Source organism: Rhinolophus sinicus, chromosome 9 (genome assembly GCF_057876585.1).
Source record: "Rhinolophus sinicus isolate RSI-liver-muscle chromosome 9, RSI-T2T, whole genome shotgun sequence".
Classification (NCBI taxonomy): domain Eukaryota; kingdom Metazoa; phylum Chordata; class Mammalia; order Chiroptera; family Rhinolophidae; genus Rhinolophus; species Rhinolophus sinicus.
In genome coordinates, this window is record NC_142509.1 from 28041065 (window position 1) to 28065947 (window position 24883).

The 24883-nt window shown below is 52.9% G+C and overlaps 1 protein-coding gene across 1 annotated transcript in view; it reads left to right on the forward strand.

The window, feature by feature from the left end:
• The window catches only part of GCN1 (GCN1 activator of EIF2AK4), a 53652-nt gene that overhangs the window by 21903 nt on the left and 6866 nt on the right, over positions 1 to 24883 (forward strand). Inside the window, exons 21-51 of the mRNA XM_019727839.3 lie at positions 17 to 195; positions 504 to 597; positions 1749 to 1862; positions 1948 to 2146; positions 2987 to 3142; positions 3605 to 3786; positions 4977 to 5057; positions 5907 to 6050; positions 6992 to 7119; positions 7289 to 7478; positions 7686 to 7756; positions 8420 to 8585; positions 8931 to 9125; positions 10188 to 10434; positions 10811 to 10932; positions 11292 to 11406; positions 12100 to 12279; positions 14449 to 14669; positions 15820 to 15888; positions 16087 to 16225; positions 16315 to 16511; positions 16654 to 16796; positions 18121 to 18238; positions 18371 to 18586; positions 19659 to 19823; positions 21113 to 21274; positions 21562 to 21654; positions 21870 to 22013; positions 22107 to 22376; positions 22614 to 22727; positions 23162 to 23392. Coding sequence (XP_019583398.3) covers positions 17 to 195; positions 504 to 597; positions 1749 to 1862; positions 1948 to 2146; positions 2987 to 3142; positions 3605 to 3786; positions 4977 to 5057; positions 5907 to 6050; positions 6992 to 7119; positions 7289 to 7478; positions 7686 to 7756; positions 8420 to 8585; positions 8931 to 9125; positions 10188 to 10434; positions 10811 to 10932; positions 11292 to 11406; positions 12100 to 12279; positions 14449 to 14669; positions 15820 to 15888; positions 16087 to 16225; positions 16315 to 16511; positions 16654 to 16796; positions 18121 to 18238; positions 18371 to 18586; positions 19659 to 19823; positions 21113 to 21274; positions 21562 to 21654; positions 21870 to 22013; positions 22107 to 22376; positions 22614 to 22727; positions 23162 to 23392 — 4845 coding nt within the window. The remainder of the gene's footprint in view (positions 1 to 16; positions 196 to 503; positions 598 to 1748; positions 1863 to 1947; positions 2147 to 2986; positions 3143 to 3604; positions 3787 to 4976; positions 5058 to 5906; positions 6051 to 6991; positions 7120 to 7288; positions 7479 to 7685; positions 7757 to 8419; positions 8586 to 8930; positions 9126 to 10187; positions 10435 to 10810; positions 10933 to 11291; positions 11407 to 12099; positions 12280 to 14448; positions 14670 to 15819; positions 15889 to 16086; positions 16226 to 16314; positions 16512 to 16653; positions 16797 to 18120; positions 18239 to 18370; positions 18587 to 19658; positions 19824 to 21112; positions 21275 to 21561; positions 21655 to 21869; positions 22014 to 22106; positions 22377 to 22613; positions 22728 to 23161; positions 23393 to 24883) is intronic.

Here is a 24883-nt window from a genome sequence, read left to right on the forward strand (position 1 = left end):
ACTGTCTGCCTGGCAGGCTTCCATGAATGCCGTGGGCTCCCTCTCCATCCTGTCCCCGGACCGGGTCCTCCCGCAGCTCATCAGTACCATCACCGCCTCGGTGCAGAACCCTGCACTGTGCCAGGTGACACGGGAGGAGTTTGCCATCATGCTGACCCCCGCCGGGGAGCTGTACGATAAATCCATCATCCAGAGGTGAGACGTCACTCGTGGCTCAGTTGCCTTTCCTCCCCAAGCCTTAGTTTTCTTGCCTATTAGAAGGAGACGACACTTCCTTTGCAGGGTTGTTGGGAGAAATGGATGAATCCATGTGTCCATTCATTGGACAAGTGCCTGCTCTGTTTCAGGCCCGAGCTTAGGTCTGGGGTGCAAGAGCATGTCAAGTACCCGGCGCTTGCCTGGCGCATGCTGCTTAAAGGCTAGCTGGGATTTCATGGCGCTGGGAGGCTGAAGGGACTCGTGGCTGTTCTGAAGCTGGGCGATCACCTGCTCTGGTATTTCAGTGCCCAGCAGGACAGCATGAAAAAGGCCAACATGAAGCGAGAGAACAAAGCTTACTCCTTCAAGGAGCAGATCATCGAGCTGGAGCTGAAGGAGGTGAGTACACGGAGTGCCTGCTGAGCTTGGTGGCCTCAGGCTGGTGGCTTTTCCTGTTGCACATATGCTCTTCTCTTGGGTCATCCTGAGGCCCATGGCACATTCCTCTGATCCCGCCCACCCGTCCTGGGTGCTCCTGCGTCACCTTTATTTACCCTTTCTCAGGAAGTTTCTCCATCCCAGACTCACGGAAAATCAATTGCGCTCTCTGCTGGGTGCCGGCGGCGGTGCATACGTTTTCTCTGCTAAGTGCTGCTGCTTGAATGCATGCCTGCCCACCCACCTCCTGTCAGGCTGGGGTCTGTCTTGACTCCTGACAGCAGGCTTGGGGCCTGGCACAGTATAGCCTCTGGGGAATCGTGGTTCCATGGTCGTATTCAGCTTGTAGCAGAATACGCAGTGCTCTTCCCTGTCTCAGAGCCTCTGCTGTTCCCTCGGTCTTTACGGTTCTGGGTCCTCCTTGTCTTTCACATCGCAGCCCATGTGTCCTCATGTCCGCTGCTCAGAGAGGTGCCATCCTGCCCACCTTGTCCACAGTGGACCCTGCCCCTCTCCTTGGTTACTATGTATTGTACTTACCCCTTTCCTAACATTTGTCATGACCTGAAGTCATGTTGTTATGTATCTGGTTGCACGTTCGTTGTCTGTTTTCACCCACTAGATGTGTGCTCGGTGAGGACAGGGCTGGGTCTTGTCCCTCAGTGTCCTCAGCGTCTAGAGCTATGCCTGGCACGGCGCAGGAGCTCAGTCAGCACTTGAGGAATGAAGGAGTGCTCTCTCGGCCTTTTTCAGGCTTCAGCTTCCACTGGGGAGAGTGTCTGTCGGGAGGGGCGGCCAGCAGGGAGGCTGAAGTTTTGATTCTGAAGCTGTGTGGCTACCCGAATGCCCTTTTCAGCACGTTGAGGGACTTTTCATTTCTCTCACATGGCGTTTGTCGGTAGAGAATCCAATAAGAAATTGCTTCTCTCTGTTCTGTAGGAACCAGGTGGCTATGGACTTTGTGGGCGGTGGGGAAGCCACATGGTGGGTTTGGGGGCTCAGGTCACAGACAGAGCTAGCGTGGTGCTGACTGTGGAACTGAGCTCGACTTCCTCTCATTGGGAAGGAGGTCTGTTTCCTGGAGATGGAATTGCTTTGCTCGTTGCCTCTAGGAAATAAAGAAGAAGAAAGGCATAAAAGAGGAGGTGCAGCTGACCAGCAAGCAGAAGGAGATGCTGCAGGCCCAGCTGGACAAGGAGGCGCAGATCCGGAGGCGGCTGCAGGAGGTGAGTGCTGGGCGGCCCGGGCCCGTTCCTCGCTGGCCCGGAGCAGGGCCCGCTGACCTGCCTCCTGGGGTGACTCTGCTTGCAGATGGACAGTGAGCTGGAGGTGGCGCTAGGACTGCTGGAGACCCTCCTAGCCAAGAACCCGTCCGGCCTGACCCAGTACATCCCTGTTTTGGTCGATTCTTTTCTGCCCTTGCTGAAATCTCCCCTGGCCGCTCCCAGGATCAAGAACCCTTTCCTGTCCTTGGCTGCCTGTGTCATGCCCCCTCGGCTCAAGGCTTTGGGTTAGTCCTTGTTTGCGGGCTGTGAGCATGGCCCTGCATGGGTTGGGAGGTGGGCGAGGATGCCCCTGAACTCTGGTGGGGAGCCACTGGGTGACCTGGGCTCCTGATTTTTGTGGAAGCGGCCTTGGGAACCTCCAGCTGCATCTTCTTAGGAACAACATAGTGCCTCTCTCCCGTTTTACGTCTGTTGTGCCTTCACTCAGGCCCAGGTTTTAGATGCTAGACAGTGTGATCTTTCTGTGGCAGTTTTAAAAGTAAGAAGTCAGAAATTCAGTGGCAGTCTGGGTGGTTTGGTGCCACGGGGCCGGCAGTGCAGCCCAGAGCTCCCAAGCAGCCACGTGACGAGACGTCTCTGTGACCTTTAGCTTTCTGTTTGCTGCGGTGAAACAAAGACCAGGTAGGGTGGCTGCGAATTAAGCAGACTTCCTAGCTTAAAGGAAATGTTCCCATGGGTGAGGCAGGAATCTGGGAACTGTTCTGAGTGAAAATGAGTTTTGGAAAAATGAGTCTGGAAAACTGTTCTGAGCCAGTGCGTATGGAGCCTGCCAGAACTGTTACCTGGCTGGCTAGAAGGTGAGAAGACCATACGGCTAGAGCTTTGCTCTTGGCTGAATAACCCTTGGGTGGCTCATGCTTCCTCTGAGCTCACTTTTAATTTCGTAGTGTCAGGAGGACAGCCCCCTGCCCGCGTCTCGAAAAGGAAATGAGAAATTAGGTTGAGGACGTTCTGGCAGAGCAGAATTGATGACATTAAGTTAGAGGGACGTGGCTGCTCTGTCCGGGGCCGGATTCTTCGTGTCTGTGTGGGTCGTCCCCTGCTGATCTCTTTCTCGGGTATAGGCACCTTGGTGAGCCATGTGACTCTGCGCCTGCTGAAGCCAGAGTGTGCCCTGGATAAGTCGTGGTGCCAGGAGGAGCTGTCGGTGGCCGTGAAGAGGGCGGTGACCCTGCTGCACAGCCACACCATCAGCAGCAGGGTGGGCAAGGGTGAGCCAGGTAAGGACGGCAGGACATGAGGTGGGGTGAGCTGGTCTGGGGGATGCCTGAGCTTCTACCCCCTGGGGCTTCCTGAGGCTGTGGCCATGGTGAGTCTCCTCCTGCCCTGGCCTTGGTTTCCTCATCTGAAAAATGGGGGGGTTGGACCAGATGGAGGACTTCTGAGTTCAGTCCTGATATCCCGTGAGTCAGTGCGACCTGCATTGAGGATTTACTTCTTGTCACTGGAGTCTCCTTGTCTGTTTTAACTCTCATATTCTGGAGCTGGGTGGTGTTGGGGTGGGAGCAGGATTTGCTTTAGAATTGGGCTATCTGCTCTCACCCTGTCGTCATACCACGTGCTTCCGGGTATCAGAAAGGGCCTCCAGCCTTCCCGCTGCCCACTCGCCCTGAGGATGGACACCGAGGCAGCCACTCCCGGTGCCCTGCCTGCATGATTGTGTCTGCTTCTTGCTCTCGCAGATGCTGCATCGCTGTCCGCCCCAGCCTTCTCCTTAGTCTTCCCATTTCTGAAGATGGTGCTGACTGAGATGCCCCAGCACAGCGAGGAGGAGGAGGAACGTATGGCCCAGATTCTCCAGATCCTGACTGTCCATGCCCAGCTGAGGGCCTCCCCCAGCAACCCGCCTGGGCGTGTGGATGAGGTCAGCAGGGGGCCTGGACTCCCCTTGGCTGGAGGGGTCGGGAGGCAGGGCCCATCCATCAGTGATTCTGGCGGGGCAGTGGAGAGTGCGTTCATACCTACAGCAGCAGCTGTTAGTGCACCTGCCAGGTTCCAAGAAACGTACAGGTTCCTGTGTCTGAGAGTTTCTGACCTGAAGAAGAAGGATTTTGTATTAATTTATTGTGTTGTGTTTCTAACTCAGAAGACAGTACTGACCACTCTCTCCTTTGACTGGCTTATGCTTGTGAGATTGGACCTCATTCATTGAGGGGGTCTTCTTTTTAATAGATTACGTTCTAAAAATTAGCCAAAGGAGTGCATGCGTATTTTTTTAAAAGTCCAACAATACAGAGGCAGAAAGAAAGAAGTGCCACTTTCCAGAGGTAATGGTTGCTAACAGTTGGGTGTATACCCATGTGGACCTTTTTTTATGCACACGCAGAATACACACCCCCACACACAGCAAAGCAAAAATGGCTGGTCCAGTGTCTTTCATATGACTGTCCTCTGGGTCTCCTCCCACGTCAGTGCACGTGGATCTGCTTTGTTGACCTTACAGTCTGTGTGGGATTCTGCTGTGGATGCACCATGATTTAGTTAACTCTTTACTTGTGATGGATATTTTAAGGCTGTTTCTAACTTTGCCCCATTTTGAACAGTGCTGTGGTGTGCCCCCGTGTACATATATGCCCCTTGCACACCCGTGGGAGCATTTCCGTAGGACAGATTCTTGGCGTGGAATCGCTAGGGGATATGGCATGTTCTGAGCTGCAACCTCACTAAGAGTTCCCTTTTCTCCAAAGTAAATGCAACCTCAGATAGTATTAAAAAAACATCTTGCCAACGATGGGTGGAAGAATGGTGCCTCTTTTTATTTTGTGTTTCTTTATTTACTCATAAAGTTAAGTATCCGTATGCTTTTCATATTTATTGTGTGAATTTCATGCAAGTTTCAGAATTAATCTATTTTGAGTCCCTTAGGATCATTGTTGACTGGGGTTGGCTCATGTAGGTTGAGATGTAAATCTGACGGGGTTTTTACAGTGGAGTTGGCTGCAGTGTGACCTAGAATGTTGTCTGGGATGAGAGGATGCTGCTTCATGTACCACAGGGCTTGGTTCCAGCCCCTTCCCCAGAGCCTCACCTGACTTACCTGCTGTTCCCTCTTAGAATGGCCCGGAGCTGCTGCCTCGCGTGGCCATGCTGCGCCTTCTGACTTGGGTGATCGGGACGGGCTCCCCCCGCCTGCAGGTGATCTGCTTTTCTTTTTTTCCCCCCCTCCTTCTGCCTTCCCTCCCCTTTTCCCCATCTGCCCCTCGCCCCCCCCCCCCCCCCTTCAAACCGTTGTTTCTGTCTAGTTGTGTAGGACACAGCTCCCTGGCCCATGCTGGTGTTATGAGCCTTGCGCTCCCCCAGTCCCCAGCTGAGGCAATCAATCGGTTGCCAGTCGTCAGTCAGCCGCTCACAGCAGCTCATGGCAGCTCTTGCCGGCCGCTCACAATGGCTGCCAGCCACTCACGTTGGCCACCGGTCACTGGCACACGGTAGACTACGGCAGCACACAGCAGCCCACGGCAGCTCACGCCAACCTCCGGGTGCTCATGGCAGCCCAGCTCCAGGCTGAGCTGTTGTTCACAATCTTAGCTGTAGAGGGCGCAGTTCACTGGCCCATGTGGGAATCGAACTGGCGGCCTTCGATGTTAGGAGCTCGGTGCTCCAACCGCCTGAGCCACTGGGCCGGCCCCGTGATCTGCTTTTCTGTTGGCTGTTGCTGTGACTCCGTTTGTGACCCCAACTACAGATCCTGGTAGTTGGGTTTGAGTCCTAGTTTTCTGTCTCAGCCCTCATTTTTGGACTCGAGCAGAAGGGCTGCTTTTGAAAGCCATCCTGACTGTTCTCAGCTGGTGGGGTTTTGCTCGGGTCCTGCCACTGGCCTTGACCTGGAGCTGGCGTCTCAGCTGTAGGTGGGCTGTGGGGTGGGCGTTCTCAGTTCAAATCCCTCTCTGGGCCCCTAACCCATCGCCTGGCCCCCTGCCTGATCCCACAGTAGTAAATAATTTGCTGAACTGAGTGAGCCCAGTGGGTTGATGTCCCCCTTAGGTTCTGGCTTCAGATACTCTGACCACCCTGTGTGCCAGCAGCAGTGGCAAGGATGGCTGTGCCTTCGCAGAGCAAGAGGAGGTGGACGTGCTGCTCTGTGCCTTGCAGTCCCCGTGTGCCAGCGTGCGGGACACTGCGCTCCGGGTGCGTGCCTGCTTCCTCACGGGGCCTCCACGGCGTCCCTGTGGCTCAGTGCCAGTGTTTGCGCTGCGTGAGGGACATTGGGAAGAATGCCCCTCAGCCTGATGGGAGATGTCTCACTTTGGCACCAGGGTGTCCTGGAGGCGGAGAGAAGAGGTCACACGGTGTGGGTTGGGGTCATTCTAGGAGTTGGGACCACTAAGCAGTTGTCATGCTATGTTGCTGTTTTTTCTTCACCGGATTTCTAAACTGGAATGTGGATCTTGGTACTTTTATAGACAGCTGTAACTCACGGGATTACTTTATTTTTGCAGCTCACTACCTTGTATGTATTTCCTCTTGGTGCTTTTGGACCATAAAACGAAAGGATCCCTTTGGAGTATGAGACAGTGCTTCCCAAATGCTAGTCTGCAGCCTCCCCGCATTGATCAGTGACAGAGTTTCAGCTGGTCCTTAGTAAAATCTGAGAAACAATGGCAATGTGTTTTTCTTAAAGACAAAACAAAGCGAATGTTCTTTTCCTGAGGTTTTGTCTGCCCTGCATATTTAGAGTTAAATTTCTAAATATTTACATTAAAAAAACATACCACCACACACCATCGTGTCACAAAAGAGACACTGTTGAGGGAGACAGCAGTTCGTGAGTTGAGTGGATTCACGGCTCTTCCCAGACCAGCGCTGTCCAGCAGAACTTTCTACAGTGATGGACATACTTATATCTGTGCTGTCCAGTGCGGCAGCCGCTAGCCAGCGTGTAGCTATTGAGCCCTTGAAGTGTGGCTGGTGTGACTAAGGAATTATAGTTCATTTTAGTTGATTGAACTTTGAAGACCCACGTGCGGCTGGTGGCTGCATCTTGGCCAGCACAGCCCTGGGTGGAGGTTAGGCAGGTCGGGCCTCTTCTGAAAGGTCGTGCCTCACAGTCCAGTTCTGCTCCCTCCCAGGGGCTGATGGAACTCCACATGGTATTACCAGTGCCTGATACCGACGAGAAAAATGGCCTGAATCTTCTGCGGAGGCTCTGGGTGGTCAAATTTGACCAGGAGGAGGAGATCCGGAAGCTGGCTGAGAGGTGAGAGCCACTGGAAGGTTGTTCTTTCCCGCTCCGTGCTCTCTCTCCTCAGGACATAACTGGACCCAGAGTGCTGGGCCTGCTGCGAGAGAAGGGCTGGGTGCTCGGGTTTGGTGGGTGGGGTGCTGTAGCTCCTTGTCTGAGCAGCCCCGCCTTGGGTCTGCTGCAGGCTCTGGGCGATGATGGGCCTAGATCTGCAGCCAGACCTCTGCTCCTTGCTCATTGACGACGTCATCTACCACGAGGCAGCGGTGAGGCAGGCTGGGGCTGAAGCCCTCTCCCACGCCGTGGCACGGTACCAGCGGCAGGCGGCGGAGGTTATGGGCAGGCTCATGGAGATCTACCAGGAGAAGCTGTATGTGAGTAGCCCGCGTGGCGCGAGGTGGTCTGGGCGGCCTGAGGGTGTCCTGGACTCTGCCCAGCCTCCGACTTGCTCCAGGCAGGAGTCTTGGAGCCCCCCGTGGCTCAGGGTGGCTGGGACTGACCACAGCCTCACACCTGGGTCGCTGGCTTGCTGGGCTGGGCTGGGAGGACACTGCAGCACATTTATCAACCTTCTGTTGCAGCGGCCGCCCCCAGTGCTGGATGCCTTGGGACGAGTTATCTCAGAATCTCCTCCAGATCAGTGGGAAGCCAGGTACAAGAGCTGTTGCAATCTTGTTTCACTCAGAGCTGCCTGAGAGGTAGCAGGTTGGCTGGGCTGGGTGCTGTGAGGAGGCAGCATAGATTAATGGGACAGTAGAAGGAAAGGACAAGACCTCCCTCTGAGTCCGGGAGACCAGAGTTCAAGTGCTGCCTCCTCCCAGGCTAGCTGTGTGGCCTTGGGCATGTTTCTCCTTTCCTTTGGGCCTGTGTCCTCAGAGGTCCCTGGGGACCTTCTTACTGCTCTGTAGCCGAAAAGAACAGCAGCGCTTTACCTTTGTAGGCTATGTCTGTCCATTTCCGAGGGCCTTCACATCTGGTTCACCTCCCCCTCTCTCCTCCCACAACCTGCCCTGGAGGTAGCGGGGTAGGCATTGCACTCACACATGGGGAAGCATGCGGAGCTGGTCCCCTGCCCAAAGTCACCCTGTAGGAGGGAAACTGGGCAGATGGCGGGTTTCTGTTTGGCAAGTGGGTTGTTCCAGAACATTGTGTAGACTGGTGGGTCATGGGCAGTAGGTTCCGTGCTGTGCTCTGCCCCCCAGAGCATGTTGGCTGGTGGCAAGCCTCCCACTTGTGGCGTACCGGGGTAGATACCACTAGCAGAGGGGGCCCCTGGCCAGCTCTTGCCCCCGATACACTCCCATTTCTTTCCCAGGTGTGGCTTGGCTTTGGCCCTGAACAAGCTCTCCCAGTGTTTGGACAGCTCTCAAGTGAAGCCACTCTTTCAGTTTTTTGTCCCTGATGCCCTCAATGACCGAAACCCCGATGTCCGGAAGTGCATGTTAGATGCAGCCCTTGCGACGCTCAACGCCCATGGGAAGGTAAAGATTTCAGTCAGCTGAGGGGCTGGGGAGAAGGTTCAACGCCCAAGGCAGGTGGGGCTGAGCAGTGGTGACACAGGGAGAAAGAGTGCCATAAGTCAGGGCAGGCCACCAGTCCCCATGGAAAATTCATTTGTATTTTGAGCTAGAAAGACCCCAAAAGGGTGTTACATTCTTATAAGTCTGGTGCAGTCCTGCCAGAAAACTGGGAAACCCACTGGGATTGTTGGGGTTTGTCAGGATGGCTGTCCCAGAGCAGACTTGGGCTTGGTCCTTGGGCGTGCGCCATCGTCCCCCAGACATGGCCTGTAGGGTTGACGTGAGGCTCTGTACTTGACTTTCCAGGAGAACGTCAACTCGCTGCTGCCGGTGTTCGAGGAGTTCCTGAAGGATGCGCCCAACGACGCCAGCTACGACGCCGTGCGGCAGAGCGTGGTGGTCCTGATGGGCTCTCTGGCCAAGCACCTGGACAAGAGCGACCCCAAAGTGAAGCCCATTGTTGCCAAGCTCATCGCTGCCCTCTCCACCCCCTCCCAGCAGGTACCCGGGGTGGGCAGTGGGATCCTAGGGACAGAGTTGAGTATCAGGGTCCCGAAGGCCCAGGTCTTTGCCAGGAGTAGTCCCCTCTCTTAAAAGATGGCCTGGTTTGTAGTCAAGAATACCCCTGAACAGGTGGTTGTTTTGTCACATTGTTCTAGTAGGACGTGGATAGTTTCCTGTTTCTTACTCGTTTACTAACAGTCTTTTTTGCGTGTATAGGTTGGTACAAAAGTAATTGTGGTTTGAAAGGTTAAAAATAATTGCAAAAACGGCAATTATTTTGTCACCAACCCAATAGTATAAACCTGGCACTGGTGATACAAAGCTTTAAAAAAAAAAAAAGCTGGCTGCCTCGTGTCAGCTTTTTTTCTCACCTTCTTTATGTGTTTGTTACATGTTTCAGGGGCCTTTTAATGCAGCCTCCAAGCCACAGTGCATGGATTTCTTTTTTTTTTTTGAGAAACACATTTACATAGATTTTCTGCGCCTTGCATTTTGGACTTCCCAGAGTGTCCTCATGAAATGCAGGTTCACAAAATTGTGGTGAAATTGTCAGAACACCCCGCCTACAAAGGGTCCTGCCCATTCCCCTGGCAGTGTGATGCTTTTCTGCTCTCGAGTCGGGCTCAGTGAGCTGTGGCTAGAAGGAGAGATTGCCAGTGTCTTGGTACCACAGAGTGTGGGCCTGGCCCTGTAAGGCCAGAGATGTGGGTCACTTTTGTGGAGGCACAGTTGCATGCTTTTCTCTGGATCTTTCTCTGTGAGTGGGTTTAGTTTGCCTGGCGTTTCCCCCCGCCCCAGGCCCAGGTTCTCCCTGTAGACCAGAAATAGCACCGGCATGGTTGATGCTCATGTCACTACCAGATGCGGTATGGAGGCTGCAGGGGTCCTCATCGTACATGAGTGTGTAATACCGTTTGCTTCTCTGATGCCCTGTGTCGTCAGAGTGGCCGAGATGGGGTGTGGGGACGTCGTGTGGTGAGGTGCTGCATGGGACTGTGTCCCCCACTGAGGAAGGCTGTGGTTCCTGGTGGTTCCTGACGAGGGGGGCCCATCCCATAGGTCCAGGAATCCGTGGCCAGCTGCTTGCCACCCCTCGTGCCAGCCATCAAGGAAGATGCAGGAGGGATGATCCAGAAGCTGATGCAGCAGCTGCTGGAGTCGGACAAGTACGCGGAGCGCAAAGGGGCCGCATACGGGCTGGCCGGCCTGGTGAAGGGCCTGGGCATCCTGTCACTAAAGCAGCAGGAAATGATGGCAGCGCTGACCGATGCCATCCAGGATAAGAAGAACTTCCGCCGGCGAGAGGGTGAGTGAGCTCAGGGCTACCCAGCGGCCAGAGGGAGGAATCTGGCCTTCCCTTCCCCTCTGGAGGTCTGGTGTATGTGTGTGCGCTGCAAGGGGCAGCTGTGTGGCTCCCATTCCATCTGGTCCTTGCTGATGTGGCCTGGACTTTGTAACTCAGCAGTACCCCAGCTGAGAGAGATGTTGTCTTTCTGGCCGTTAGTGCCGGGAAACCATGGATGCTCCCCTCTTGCCTCCCTCTTCTGCTTTGGGGGAGGCAGAGGGTGTTGCTCCATCACGGGGCAGCCACTCACTCCCACAGCCCAGAGTGTTTCCAGAGGGCGAGGAGGTGGCAGGGAGGTTGTCCTGTGCTGCTCCAGCTGCCCCGCCTTCTCCCCCAGGAGCCCTCTTTGCCTTCGAGATGCTCTGTACCATGCTGGGGAAGCTCTTCGAGCCATACGTGGTTCACGTGCTGCCCCATCTGCTGCTGTGCTTCGGGGATGGGAACCAGTATGTACGTGAGGTAAGTCCTGAGGCTGCGTGTGCCTGCTGCTGGCAGCTGCTGACAATGGGGGCTGGCCGCTGGCGTGAGACTGGCAGGCAGTCAGAGGTGGGACAAGGCCCCTCCTGTCAGAACCCCTTCTGCCTGCACACTGGGTCCCGGTTACTGGTGTGGACTCCCCTGGTTCCCAGTAGAGTATTGAGGCTTTATGAGATGGAAGCCTTTTCTACTCCTCAGCTATGTCTGCAGGCCCAGGCGCAGGGTCTGACACAGTGGACCCCCCGTAAGTGTTGGTCACTGAGGGAACACATGGTCTAGCGTCAGGCCTTGACCCTTGCTTGGGCGAGGCGACCCCTGAATGTCTTTTCTCCTCCATTGAGGCTGCAGATGATTGTGCCAAGGCTGTGATGAGCAACCTGAGTGCTCACGGGGTGAAGCTGGTGCTCCCCTCCTTGTTGGCTGCCCTGGAGGAGGAGTCCTGGAGGACGAAAGCTGGTAAGGCCACTGCTTTCCATGGCTCTGTCTCAACTTCCTGTTTTGAAAACTGCCCTTTCGGGGTTCCAGATAGTGACAGCTGTTGTCCTGTGTGTGTGCCCCCCAACCCAGGGATAAGGCCAAGACTCTGACATTGAGCCACCCATTCTTCCATAGTTTGAGTGTTTACATGCAAAGTGCAGGCCTGTGACAGAGGCCGCGGCCCTAAATCAGGAAGTCCTAGAGCTTTAAAGCTAGTCTGTGGCTACTTCAATGAGTTTAAAGCTTTTTCTCCCATTAAACCCCTTTTTTAAAACATAATCTTATCTGGAATCCTAATACACGAAAGATACAAGCAGAGCTGCTCAGGTTTGGGGAGGGTCAAGGTCTGGGGCCCTCCCATGTGGCTTCCCCTTCGGTCCTTCAGGCTTCCCTACAGTTTGAAAAATGACGGATCGAAGTCAGTTTACCCATTTGTGGCTGAGAGACTGAGGCCAGAGACATGCAGTGCCTTGGCCTTGGATCACTGGCAGGACTAAGCCAGGTGTCCCCTGTTCTCTGCTGGAGCCGGTCCCCTCTGCTCTCCTCCTGGGGGTGGCTTGTGCCCAGCCTGCATTGGAGCCAGCCGGTTGTCCCTTGCCTGGGCAGTGAGCCCAGGCGACTCTTAGCCTGTGCTCAGGGATTCCACACTGAGCGTATGTCTGCCATCTGCAGGGTCGGTGGAGTTGCTGGGGGCCATGGCGTACTGTGCCCCGAAGCAGCTGTCGTCCTGCCTGCCCAACATCGTGCCCAAGCTCACGGAGGTGCTGACCGACTCTCACGTCAAGGTGCAGAAGGCTGGACAGCAGGCGCTCAGGCAGATCGGCTCTGTCATCAGGAACCCGGAGATCCTGGGTACGCCTCGCCCATGGGGCCTGGCCCCGGCTCCTCCTGTCCCTGGGCACTCGGGGCACATGCACCCATTCAGCAAAGGGTTGTGCCCTCTGGCGACAGATGTGCTCACAGTGAAATAACCGCTAAAGTCTGGGAAGCCCTTTTCCTAGAACAGTAAGTAGAAAGTAGTTTGGAAGTGGTCTGTTTTCCTGCTGGTCTAGAGCAGCCGTCACTGACTGCACAGGTAGGGAGACTGAGTCATCAGCTCAGAAGCACCTTGACTCTGAGAGAGCGCTGTGCACTCAGCTGAGCCCTGAGGTCAAAAGAATCGAATGACAAGGTCTGGACCACATCAGCGTTATCTGAAGTGTTAGGTTCTTTGGGAACTTTCTAATCTATCTCCTTGCAGGAGATGTGGGATAGAGGGGAAGGTTGGGGACAGGCTGTTCCCCTTAACTGTTCTTTAGCATGAGCCTTTCTTGAGGTTGGTTTCCACGAGCAGAACCCTCAGCCACCCTGACTGGCCCATTGTTTGTTGTATTTTAAGCTTCAGTGTGGAGCGTCGGTGTCCGTTCAGGGTACTTCAGCGAGGTTATTACCAGAGTGTGTTTCCATTCAGAAAATGATGGGAGTTTTTGTTTGTTTAAGGGATGACTAGGTCTACTTGGATTTTGTTGTTGTTTGTTATGATGTCTAACAGCTCTGGGAATTTCTACAGCCCAGAACAGTCTCATCTCTATCAAATGAGTAGAAATGCCTTCATTCTGAGAATCCAGCCTGGGTCTTTTTTTCTCTCTTTTTTTAATTGAGATATAATTTGCATAACGTAAAAATTCACTTTTTAAACGTGCAATTCAGTGGCTTTTAGTATATTCACAAAATTGTGCAAGCATCACCATTGTCTAATTCCAGAGCATTTTTATCGCCCCAAAAAGAAGTCTCATACCCATTAGCATCGCTGTTCATATCCTCCCCTGTCCCCAGCCCCTGACAAACACTAATCTGTTTTCTGTCTCTATGGATTTGCCTACTCTGGACATTTCATGTAAGTCATATAATACGTGGCCTTTTGCGTGAGGCTTCTTGCACTTGAACCACGTCTTTAAGTTTCAGCCACACTGTAGATGTATCTGTACCTCATTCCTTTTCACAGCCCAGTAATAATCCATTGTGCGTATAGACCACATGTTGTTTATTCGTCTGTTGATGGACATTTGGGTTGTTTCCACCTTAGGGCTGTAAAGAGTAGTGCGAACATTTGTGTACAAGTTTTTTTGTGTAGACATCTTTTCGATTCTCTTGGTTAGATAGCTAGGAATGGGATTGTCGGGTCCTATGGTAACTGTTTTAACTTTTTGAGTAACTGCAGCTGGACCATTTGATGTTCCCAGCAGTGATGTATGAGAATTCTAGTTGCCAACAATTATCGTCTACAAAGTCAACACTTGGGTGACAGCCAGCATAGTGGGTGCGAAGTGGCATTTTATTGTGGTTTTGATTTGCATTTCCCTAATGACTAGTGATGTTGAACATCTTGTGTTTATTGGCCGTTTGCATATCTTCTTTGGAGAATTGTCTGTGCAAATCCTCTGCCCATTTTTAAATTGGGTCATTTGTTTTTTTGTTTTGTTTTTTTGTAATTGTTGACCGCCAGCTTGGGGTTTTATAGTAGCTGAATTCCTTGGGCCTGTGGGCAAGATAAACCAGGTATTCCTCTTGGAATTCCTTCGGCCAGGCTGGTGCTGCTGAACTTGAGAGCTCATTTTACCTGGGCCCAGCTGCTCTGAGCATGGTTTGCTTCACTCCCACTACTGGTTCAGGGGCCTTTGGTGTCTCGGACGTCATTCGCAAAACGACTTAGGGTTGCTGCTTCCTAAATAAGATCCATGGTGCCTGAGCAGCGCTCCTGTGGAGGTCCAGCAGTGTGACTGCAGCTTAATGCCCCTTGAAGCCAGTTTCTGGGCCCCGCCAGAGCACAGCTCCGCAGTGCAAACGGGTGCCGTCTCCACACTGCTCCCTCTGGGTGACACAAGGATGGCCCTTCTCAGACAGGCTGGCTTCCAGAGATGTGGGGCTCCAGGGAGGCGTGGCCCCGGGCTCCTTTCTCTTCTGACCCCTCTAGGTCTGGGGACCCAGTGGCTTTGCCACACCATAGAGTCTTCTAAACCATCCTCTGTTTCGGACATGCAGCCATTGCCCCGGTCCTGCTGGACGCCCTGACAGACCCCTCCAGGAAGACCCAGAAGTGTTTGCAGACCCTGCTGGACACCAAGTTTGTCCACTTCATTGATGCCCCGTCCCTGGCCCTCGTCATGCCCATTGTCCAGAGAGCCTTCCAGGACCGGTCCACGGACACGCGGAAGATGGCAGCCCAGATTATTGGCAACATGTACTCCCTCACAGACCAGAAGGTAGCAGCCCAGCAGATGCTGGTGTAGGGCACAGAGTCCCTGCCCAGTAGACGGGGGAGGGGTGTGGGCATTGGGTCCCTGATCATTTGGGGGTGCAGGGTGGGAATCTGGGCATCTTGCAGAACAGTGATCGAGTCCCCATTAGCTCAGCCCAGGGGAGGCCCATCCCAGTCGGCCCCTGTTGCAGACGGAGGTGGAGGAAAGGTCCAGCCTCACTTTTGACCTCTCAGGAGTGTGGGGAAGGAGGCTGCTGCTTTGACTGTTTGCAGTGTTTTCTTATTTCAAGCAGGTGCTTCTGTAAGCCTCTCAGGAACTTAGGGGAGATTGACTTTGTTTTTCTCCTTGCTCCCAAGGGCTTACATGTGTGATCTCACTATCTACCTCAGTTCTGCTTGGCTTACTGAGCTGGCACAAGAGAGAAAGTGGGGAAGTTACAGCAATCCTAGAAAATTTGGGAAATTGAAAAATTGGAAAAACGACAAATTTTATCCATAGTCCTTCAACATCAAAAAAATTGCTGTTCGTGTTTTTTATTATATTTAAAAAATTATATTCCTGAAGATAAACTTATTTCCAAGTTACTCGTAAAATGGATTTTTAATAATTGTATAATGTTCTCATAAGTTTACATACTGTAACTTACATAATTCTATCGTTGGTCATGTAGTATCCAAGGTTTGTTTTTTTTCATTTTAAATGTCACTGCCATGAACATAAGGCTTTTTCTATATTTAAAACTGTTCCCTAAAGCTGAATGCTGAATTAAGAGACATAAACCTTCTAAGGTGAAAAACGGGAAGATGTTAATGCAGTTCTGAAAGGAAAGTGCCTGAAATCATTTCCTAAAGACTCCAGAGGCTGGGCAGGCCTCGGTCCCAAGAGGAGGACAGGAGCGTTAAGCACTGAAGTGTAGCTGGTGGCTCTCTCGACCTCTTGAGGATGAGCTTCAGGTCCTTAGTAGGTTTCCCTGAGCAATTGCGGGGTGCCTTCGAGGGACCAGCCCGTTACCCTTCTCCTGGCTGTTCTGCAAGCAGCCCTGCTGAGCGCTCCTCGTCAGCAGAAGGGTGAGGTTAGGGTCCACAGCAGAACGATCCCGGAGAAAGCAGGAGTCAAGTCTCCACCTGAGTTGCCTCTTGCGTTGTTATTACAGGACTTGGCTCCTTACCTGCCAAGCGTGACGCCTGGCCTGAAAGCCTCTCTTTTGGACCCTGTACCTGAGGTGAGTCTGGCAGGACAGGGCAGGAGCTCATTATTTTAGCCCAGTCCCCAGAAAATTCATTCCTGAAAATTCCCTGTAAGCTGCTTTTGTGTCTGTCTGATAAAGAGAAGGAGACCCGAGGGAGCCCTCCTTGCTCCTGCCTGGTCACTGAGTTTGAGCCACGTCTACTCCCCATCCCTGCTCTCGGTTACCTGACAGGTGCGGACGGTGTCTGCAAAGGCTCTTGGGGCCATGGTGAAGGGCATGGGGGAGTCGTGCTTTGAGGACTTGCTGCCGTGGCTGATGGAGACATTGACCTATGAGCAGAGCTCCGTGGATCGCTCAGGCGCTGCCCAGGGTGAGGCCAATGCAGCCCCAGGGGCCAGTCCACGAATGTCCGCCAGGGGCCCTCAGATCCGGTGGCTTCATTCTGTCCTTTGCTTGCAGGATTGGCTGAGGTCATGGCTGGCTTGGGGGTGGAGAAGTTGGAGAAGCTGATGCCAGAAATAGTGGCTACAGCCAGCAAAGTGGACATTGCGCCCCACGTCCGAGATGGCTACATCATGATGTTCAACTACCTGCCCATCACCTTCGGGGACAAGTTCACGCCTTATGTGGGACCCATCATCCCCTGTATCCTCAAAGTAGGCACCGATGTCCATGCCGAGGAGAGCGTTACTGAGGAGGGCAGGGTGCTTGTGCGGTCCTGGAGAGCTGGGGCTCCCTGCCGACCTGGGCTGGTGCCTGAGGAGGCAGCCCTGGCTGACCCCCACTCTGTGTGCACAGGCCCTCGCTGACGAGAACGAGTTTGTGCGTGATACCGCCCTGCGCGCGGGCCAGCGTCTCATCTCCATGTACGCGGAGACGGCCATCGCCCTGCTGCTGCCCCAGCTGGAGCAAGGCCTCTTCGATGACCTCTGGAGAATCAGGTGAGAGCTCGGGCAGAAAGACCCAGGGGCCCCAGCTTTGCATTTGGGGAACTCTCATTGAGAAATGATGAGGAGAGTGTCACCAAGAACTCGCAGCTTTCTCCAGACCATTTTGTGACTTGTAACCATTTTGTGACTCTCCAGTCTCCTGTAGCAATGTCTTCATTCTGATTCTCTTTTTAAAAGTTCTCTCTATTCGGGTCTTTAGTTGTATTAAAATGTTAAACGCGAATACCTTTTAATCGGGAAATTCTTGTTTTGGGAATTGATTCCAAGGACAGATTTGGTCAGGTGCTTAAAGATGTGTTATAGAAAGATGTTTATCATTTGAAAAATTTGAGGTTGGTTGAAAAAAGTCACAGCACATCCACACCGTGAACTTTTTCTTCAGCCATTACAAAGGCTGCTGTCAGAAGTTACATCAGCTGACGCAGAAAGCTCAACCGATAGTTGACATAACAGTGTAGGCTGTGGCCCAGCACTTGTGGTGTGGGCTCACTTCCCACGTGGTGTGGGGTCGTGCGTGTCTTTGTAGTGGGCGCTTGTACAGGGATGTCCCTGGAGTATCAGACGGTTGCCTGGGTAGTGGGGGTTTAAGGTGATTGTTTACATGCTTCTCTCTGTGCACTCTCTCTCCTGCTCTCTCGCTCTCCTTTTTTTTTTTTCTTTTTAATTTTTTTATTGAGGAGTATTGGGGAACAGTGTGTTTTTTCCAGGGCCCATCAGCTCCAAGTCGTTGTCCTTCAATCTAGTTGTGTCTGGTTGTGGAGGGCACAGCTGAGATCCAAGTCCAGTCACTGTTTTCAGTCTTTAGTCGCAGGGGACGCAGCCCACCATCCCATGCGGGAATTGAACCAGCAACCTTATTGTGGAGAGCTCCTGCTCTAACCACCTGAGCCATCCGGCCTCCCCTCCAGAAACTCAGCGGCAGCTGGTTTTCTTCAATCTAGTTGTGAAGGGTGCAGTGCACTAGCCCATGTGGGAATCGAACCGGCAACCCTATTGTTCAGAACTCGCACTCTAACCAACTGAGCCATCTGGCTGCCTTCTCGCTCTCTTTTTTAAATAAGTTTTATTATAGAAATTTTCACTTATTTTTTAAAGTGTTTATTCTTCCCCATTATTAAAGTTCATTGATAGAAAACTTGGCAAGAAAATCTGTGGGAAAGTGTAAAGAAATGAAAATCGCCTGTAACTTTTCTCTCATTCCAAGATAACCACCAGGAATATTTGGGGTGCATTTCCTTACAGTCTTTTTTGTGCCCAGTGCTTGATTGTGCCCTGAGACTGCCCCGTGTGACTCTGTTCTTGGCACCCTTCTCAGGTTCAGCTCTGTTCAGCTCCTCGGGGATCTCCTGTTCCACATCTCAGGAGTCACTGGAAAGATGACCACGGAAACTGCCTCCGAAGATGACAACTTTGGAACTGCCCAGTCCAACAAGGTGCGTGCCTAGAGTCGTTTTGCCCTAACAGAGGTATAAGCCCGGGCTCAGCTAACAGAGGGATATGCCCGGGCACTCATGCTATGGGGGCTTCACCACCCTGCGTTCTCTGTTCCTCTCTGCTGGCTGCAGGCGATCATCACTGCCCTCGGGGTGGATCGGCGGAACCGGGTGCTGGCCGGGCTGTACATGGGCCGCTCGGACACCCAGCTGGTGGTGCGGCAAGCGTCCCTCCACGTCTGGAAGATCGTGGTCTCCAATACCCCCCGCACCTTGCGTGAGATCTTGCCCACTCTCTTTGGGCTGCTGCTGGGTTTCTTGGCCAGCACGTGTGCAGATAAAAGAACGGTAAGTTTCCCGGGCCTTGCTTCTGATCCAGCAGCCCCTCATGCCTCCTTTCAGAGGCGAGAAAGCTGGGTCTGCAGAGACTGGGAAAGGGCCCAGGGACCCCTGTCTAACAGGGAACATTTATTTATTTACTTAGTCATTCAACAAATATTCATTAAGCTTGCTGTGTGCTAAGCAGGGGCGTGAGACCAGGGATATAATGGAGAAGAAAAGTAGCTTCATTTCTTGTCCTCGTGGAGCTTCAGTCTGGTAAAGGAGATGGATGTTAACCAAATAATCCCACAAACATATGTAGATGTAACTGTGGCAAGTGCTACATGGCACTGCAAGTGCTTATATCGGGCATTTGATCTAACTGAGAGGGTCAGGAAAGGCTTCTCAGAAGAAATGATGCTTGAAGATGAAAGATGAGTAAGCACTAAGCAGGTGAGGAGGTGATGAAGGACTGTCCCCGCCAGAAGGAATAGTGCTTTAGATACCAGGACGGGATGTGCAAAGGCCCTGTGGTGGGCAGGCACATGGCCAACACTAGAGACTGAGTGAGAAAGCAAACGTGGTGTGAGATACGGCCCATGTGCTTGGGAGGAGGGGCCCAGCCCAGGCTGACAATCACTGCTGCCGTTCCCTTTGGCCCACTCCGAACCTTCATCCCTGGCAAGCAAACTGTGTATTTGTCTCTAAAGGAGGGTTTGCACGAGGCCTCAGAGGAGGTGGTTTTTTCTTTAAAGCATTTGTTCCAAATTCAGCTCCCCTTGGGCAAAAGCTCAGGGTTAAGTGACTTCTAGGCTGCAGTTTTCAATCGAGGGAAATTGGCCCTTGACTGGGCAGCAGATGCTACATTCCTACTCATGTGTGAGGTGCTGGCCCTTGCTATAGGTTGTGTTTGGTGTGTGTGGCATACCGAGATCATTTTATTTTGTAGTGTTGCAAGCACCTTGGGGTAAGCTCCTCAGGGATGAGTAAGAGCATTTGGGGAAGTTAAGTCAGTGACTTGGATAAAGTCTAGGAGGTTCTGGGGCCCTCATTCTGGAGTCTGCAGGGAGCTGATGTCTGACTTGATCTCTGCTGACAGATTGCAGCGAGGACATTAGGAGACCTCGTCCGGAAGTTAGGGGAGAAAATCCTGCCTGAGATCATCCCCATCCTTGAGGAAGGCCTGAGGTCTCAGAAGAGCGATGAGAGGCAGGGCGTGTGCATCGGGCTGAGCGAGATCATGAAGTCCACCAGCCGGGACGCCGTGAGTATCTTCCAAGTGACCTTACCCAGGGCTGCGGGGAGGTTACGGGAGAAGCTGCACCACGACGGACACCCCATTCACTTCACCCGAGCGAGGACACCTGAACATCACTTTGGAGGGCACTGCTGGCAGCGGGGTGCTGGCAGGGGTACATGTGGATGGGGGCTTCCTGTCAGATTCGCTGGCTAAGAGCTAAATGATTTAGAGGCCTTCAGCAGCCTTTGAAAATTGGAAGTGATCTTTTTCTTGCCACTCCTGAGGTTGTTCTAGGTGAATCCCTTTTGTGTCAGTGTATCGTTCCATTAAAGCACGTGGTACCCTGAGTGGGGAAAGGCGGGAGTGCCTGTGTGTGAGTGGTGGAGGGCGGGGGGGCGTGCACGCATTCTTAGGCGTGGAGTGGTTGAGAGTAAGTACCCAGTGGGAGGAAATGTGTTGTCTCCAGCAGTAGTCCAGTTTCCATAGTAGCAACAGTCAAGGGGTTTGGAGTCCTTTTTGCTGGCCTTACTTTCTAAGGTAATTGAGCCTCAAAACATTCCTGGGGAGTAGATTGAGTGTGTAAACAGTGTGGAAGGAAATCACCAATGCGATGAGGTGGGTGGCCAGTCAGAAATGTAAGCATGTAGCCCGTGGCTTACCCTGGGCATCCTCGTCTGAGGTACTGGATCCTTCTGTGTGCGTCAGTATAAGTATTACATTTGGGGTTTATATTTGTATTCGGTCAAGAATACAAGTAAATTCTGTCAGCAGATAGAATTGTGATTCATTGAATAGTTACCAAGTCCCCAGATGCTGAACTTAGAATGTATAACCAGCCCTAAGTTCAAGATGAGCTCTGCTTTGGTGGAATCGGTTACAAGGGGACCAGAAATGTCCTGGGCCCTACGGTAGCCCCAAGACGTCATAGAGGTGCAAGTATTTGAGTTGCACTTAAAGAAGAACTTGGGGTTTTCCAACAGGATAAGCAAAAGAAAGAGTTGGGGGAGAGGAGGCCATGTCACGCAGGGCCTCTACGTGGGAAGGGGTTTGACGTTCCTGAAGGAGAGGGACAGTACCTGGAGAACTCACCTTAAAAATCAAGCTGTGAATGATTACTTCTGGGTTTAGACTCCTCGCGGGTAGATTACACATCTGCTTTTTACACTTGCACGTTTTCACAGAAACCAGCTAAGTTGAAGGAAAAGTTGAGCCTTGGGGGTGGTGGTGGCCTGGCTGGGCCGGAGGTCCTCGCTTGCTCCTGCTCCCTCTCTGCCCACTGCCACATCAGGTCCAGCGCGCGTGTGCTGTTGCAGGTGCTGTATTTCTCCGAGTCCCTCGTGCCCACGGCGCGGAAGGCTTTGTGCGACCCGCTGGAGGAGGTCAGAGAGGCGGCGGCCAAGACCTTTGAGCAGCTGCACTCCACCATCGGCCACCAGGCCCTGGAGGACATCCTCCCGTTTCTACTGAAGCAGCTGGTGAGTGGGTCTGCCGCACACCTACCTCTTTGGCTTTTACTGTCTCTGTAGAAGCGAAGCGCGAGGGCTCATTCTGCCAAGGCAGCCGCAGTGTGGGCCCTGGGAGGGTGGGTGCAGCAGGAGCAGATTTGGCTCTGCTTCTCCTTTGACAGGCAGTGAATGTGGGTGCCGTGGGAGGAGGGACTTCCTTCTCATCTGTGGAGAAGGAAGTCGGTGGTGGCGGGTCCAGAGAGCAGAGGTGGGGCGTGAGCCAGCTCCTCTGTGTTGCCCCCAATGTCCCTCTGCAGGATGACGAGGAGGTGTCAGAATTCGCCTTGGACGGCCTGAAGCAAGTCATGGCCATCAAGAGTCGTGTGGTGCTGCCCTACCTCGTGCCCAAGGTAAACCCTGCTCGGGCCCAGAAGCCGCAGCCACGTCATCGTCCCTGGGCCCACCAGGAAGACCAGTTCTGAAGTCAGATACTGGGGGAGGCTGGTGGTGGGGGCAGGTGCCCAGAGAGACATTCAGCCCTGACAGCGGGGATGGGCGCTCCCAGAGCCCAGTGCAGCCAGCACGGGCCGCTTTCCTCGAGTCGACGGTGTTCATCATTCTACAGCTGACAACTCCGCCTGTCAATACCCGGGTGCTGGCCTTCCTGTCATCCGTGGCAGGCGACGCCCTGACCCGTCACCTTGGAGTGATCCTCCCAGCGGTCATGTTGGCCCTGAAGGAGAAGCTTGGGACTCCGGACGAGCAGCTGGTGAGTGTTGTGATCACTGCGTGGGCTTTCTGACGGCCGTCTTGGCCTGCCCCGGAGGAGCCGTGCTCAGCCCAGCTGTCCCCTGTGTTGTAGGAGATGGCCAACTGTCAGGCTGTGATCCTGTCAGTCGAGGATGACGTCGGGCACCGGATTATCATCGAGGATCTGTTGGAAGCCACGCGCAGCCCTGAGGTGGGCATGCGGCAGGCCGCCGCCATCATTCTCAACATTTACTGCTCCCGCTCGAAGGCGGACTACTCCAGCCACCTGCGCAGCCTGGTCTCGGGCCTGATCCGCCTCTTCAACGACTCCAGCCCTGTGGTTCTGGAGGAGAGCTGGGATGCCCTGAATGCCATCACCAAGGTGAGAGGCTGCTGACCCCACCACTGCCTTTGACTATAGATGGTTCCAGACGCCGATAAGGCCAGATTCGTAACCCCTGTGTACCTGTCCCCTAACTTCAGCATGTAGCAAGTCACGGCCGGTCTTGTTTCTGCTGCCACCCACACCCTTCCCCCTGCTGTCATATTTTGAAGCAGTCTCAAGAGGGCTGTACTTAGAACTCTGACAGCCTCTCTGCCTTTTCCTGGCTTCTCACAGAAGCTGGACGCTGGCAACCAGCTGGCACTGATTGAAGAGCTCCACAAAGAAATCCGGTTCATAGGGAATGAGAGCAAAGGCCAGCATGTGCCAGGGTTCTGCCTCCCAAAGAAGGTAAGCCAGGGCTCGTGTGCGGTGCCGGGGCCACATGGCCACCCTCTGCCTTCCCTCTCGGGCCCAGGTTGCAGGGCAGCTGCAGCAGCCGCGTGTCAGGTGACAGTGCTTTGGTCCTGTTCCGCACCTTCCCAGCCAGCATGTTTCTTCCCCATGGTGGCCAAGTGGGGGCAGGGTTCTTGCTGCCTTCGGGTTAAGCTGGGGGTGTCACAGAGCTGACAGCAATGCATATACCTATGTGACAGGCCTGTTGGGGCCTGGTCACTGTCAAAACTGTTCCCCAGCCAGCACTTTCGCAGGCTGTGATCGGGCAGCCTGAGTCTGTCTCTCATGGAGCTATGGAGAGGATGGGTGATAGGAGCGCCTTGCTTTGGGTGGGAAGCACCCAGGGGCTGTCTTGGAGATTTGACTCTCAGGTGTGGTTTTCTTGTCAGGGAGTAACCTCCATCCTTCCAGTATTGCGGGAGGGCGTCCTGACTGGCAGCCCGGAACAGAAGGAGGAAGCAGCGAAAGCTCTAGGCCTGGTGATCCGCCTCACCTCAGCGGACGCCCTGAGGCCTTCAGTGGTCAGCATTACTGGCCCTCTGATTCGCATCCTGGGGGACCGGTTCAGCTGGAACGTGAAGGCAGCTCTGCTCGAGACACTCAGCCTCTTGCTAGCCAAGGTAAGTGAGTGATGAGTTCATGGTCTTGGTCCACTTGGACCTTAGAGAACAGATCTGTCTGCAGGAGACTGGCGCAAGGAATTCCATGGCGGAGAGTTACAGCTTATTACGGAGAAATGGCACAGCAAAGGGGGTGAAGAACTTAGACTCTAGACTCATGCTATGCAGTGGTCAGTTCCAGTCTACCGCTTAGTAGCTGTGTGGCCACAACGGCCTTAGGAAAGTCATGTGACCTCTGACCCTGTTTCCTCACTATAATTGGAGAGTTGTAATACTGCCTGTCTTAGGTAGGCCTGTGAAATGTGGGGCTTAGATGAAATAGCAGGCACGATGCCTGATACATTCTAAGCACTTGATACACATTAATTGCTATTATTTTGAAGCACTGGTTCAAAGGAAAAAAAATTCCGGGCCACGTAAATACAATTAAAACATTGTTTAAATATGCTCTCGTTCTTTATTATTTCATTCTTTCTCCTCGTAAAGGGAGATGCAGAGAATCTGATGAACGAATGAAAAGGAAGTTGAGGGCAGCTGGAATAACCAGTTTTTGCTAAAAGTGTAAGAAGCAAAGATGCAAAGCATTAACCATTTTTGATGTTTCACAGGGCAATAATTTAACCTTTTAGGTTTAAAAAAGTATAAACAGAGCCAAGAAATTTGTGTAAAAAAATTGAATTCTCACTTGAGGATTGGAAACAAAAGCAAGCTTAAAACTTGTAGCTTTCTTTTTTCCCCTTTTGGGAGAAAGGTATGGGGAGCAACTTCCCAGGTAAAAATGGGATTGCGAGCACCAGCCTCGTTCTGCAGAATTGTCTTTTTCTGAAAAAAAAGAAAAAAAAAATTAAGCATCATCTGTACTTTGCTTTCTGTGCTGTTCTTTTCTGTGGTATTTTTGCAACTCTGCATACAGATGAGGCCTTCTTCCCTCATGGGAGTTGTCCCTTAGGCTCTGAGTCAGATGTCACCCATGGGCAGCTGGTTCCCACCTCACAGATTTACCGGCTTCACTCTGGTGTGCCTCCCAGCAGGCTACAGACTCCTGACCCCAGTATTTCCAGACTTCTAGGCAGCAACTTTGATTTTCCTGTTTAGCAATAAGTAAATCTTTATTTAGTCTTGGACCCATTTGTAAGTGTGCCCGTTTTTATACATAGGGTCAGAGATTAAACTGGGTTTTAAGGAGAGGGGTGCACATGTGTACAGGCATGACTTTCTGAGGTCGCTGTCTTAGGATTGTTCTGGGGGCTAAATGTCAACTGCTTAGCTCATGTGTCAGTTGCTCAGTAGATGGTACCTTCCCTTGCACACGTAGTCCGTTTACTTGTCTTGGCAATAAAACAGTTCCTCAGTGGTGCTGACAGCCACTTTTCCATGTATTTGGAGACAGGTTTCGAGTCATTTGTCCACATGGACAGGTCTCCACTAAGCCAAGCTGACGGCTCCCTCGGTGGTGGTGGTGGTGGTGGTGGTGGTGGTGGTGGTGGTGGT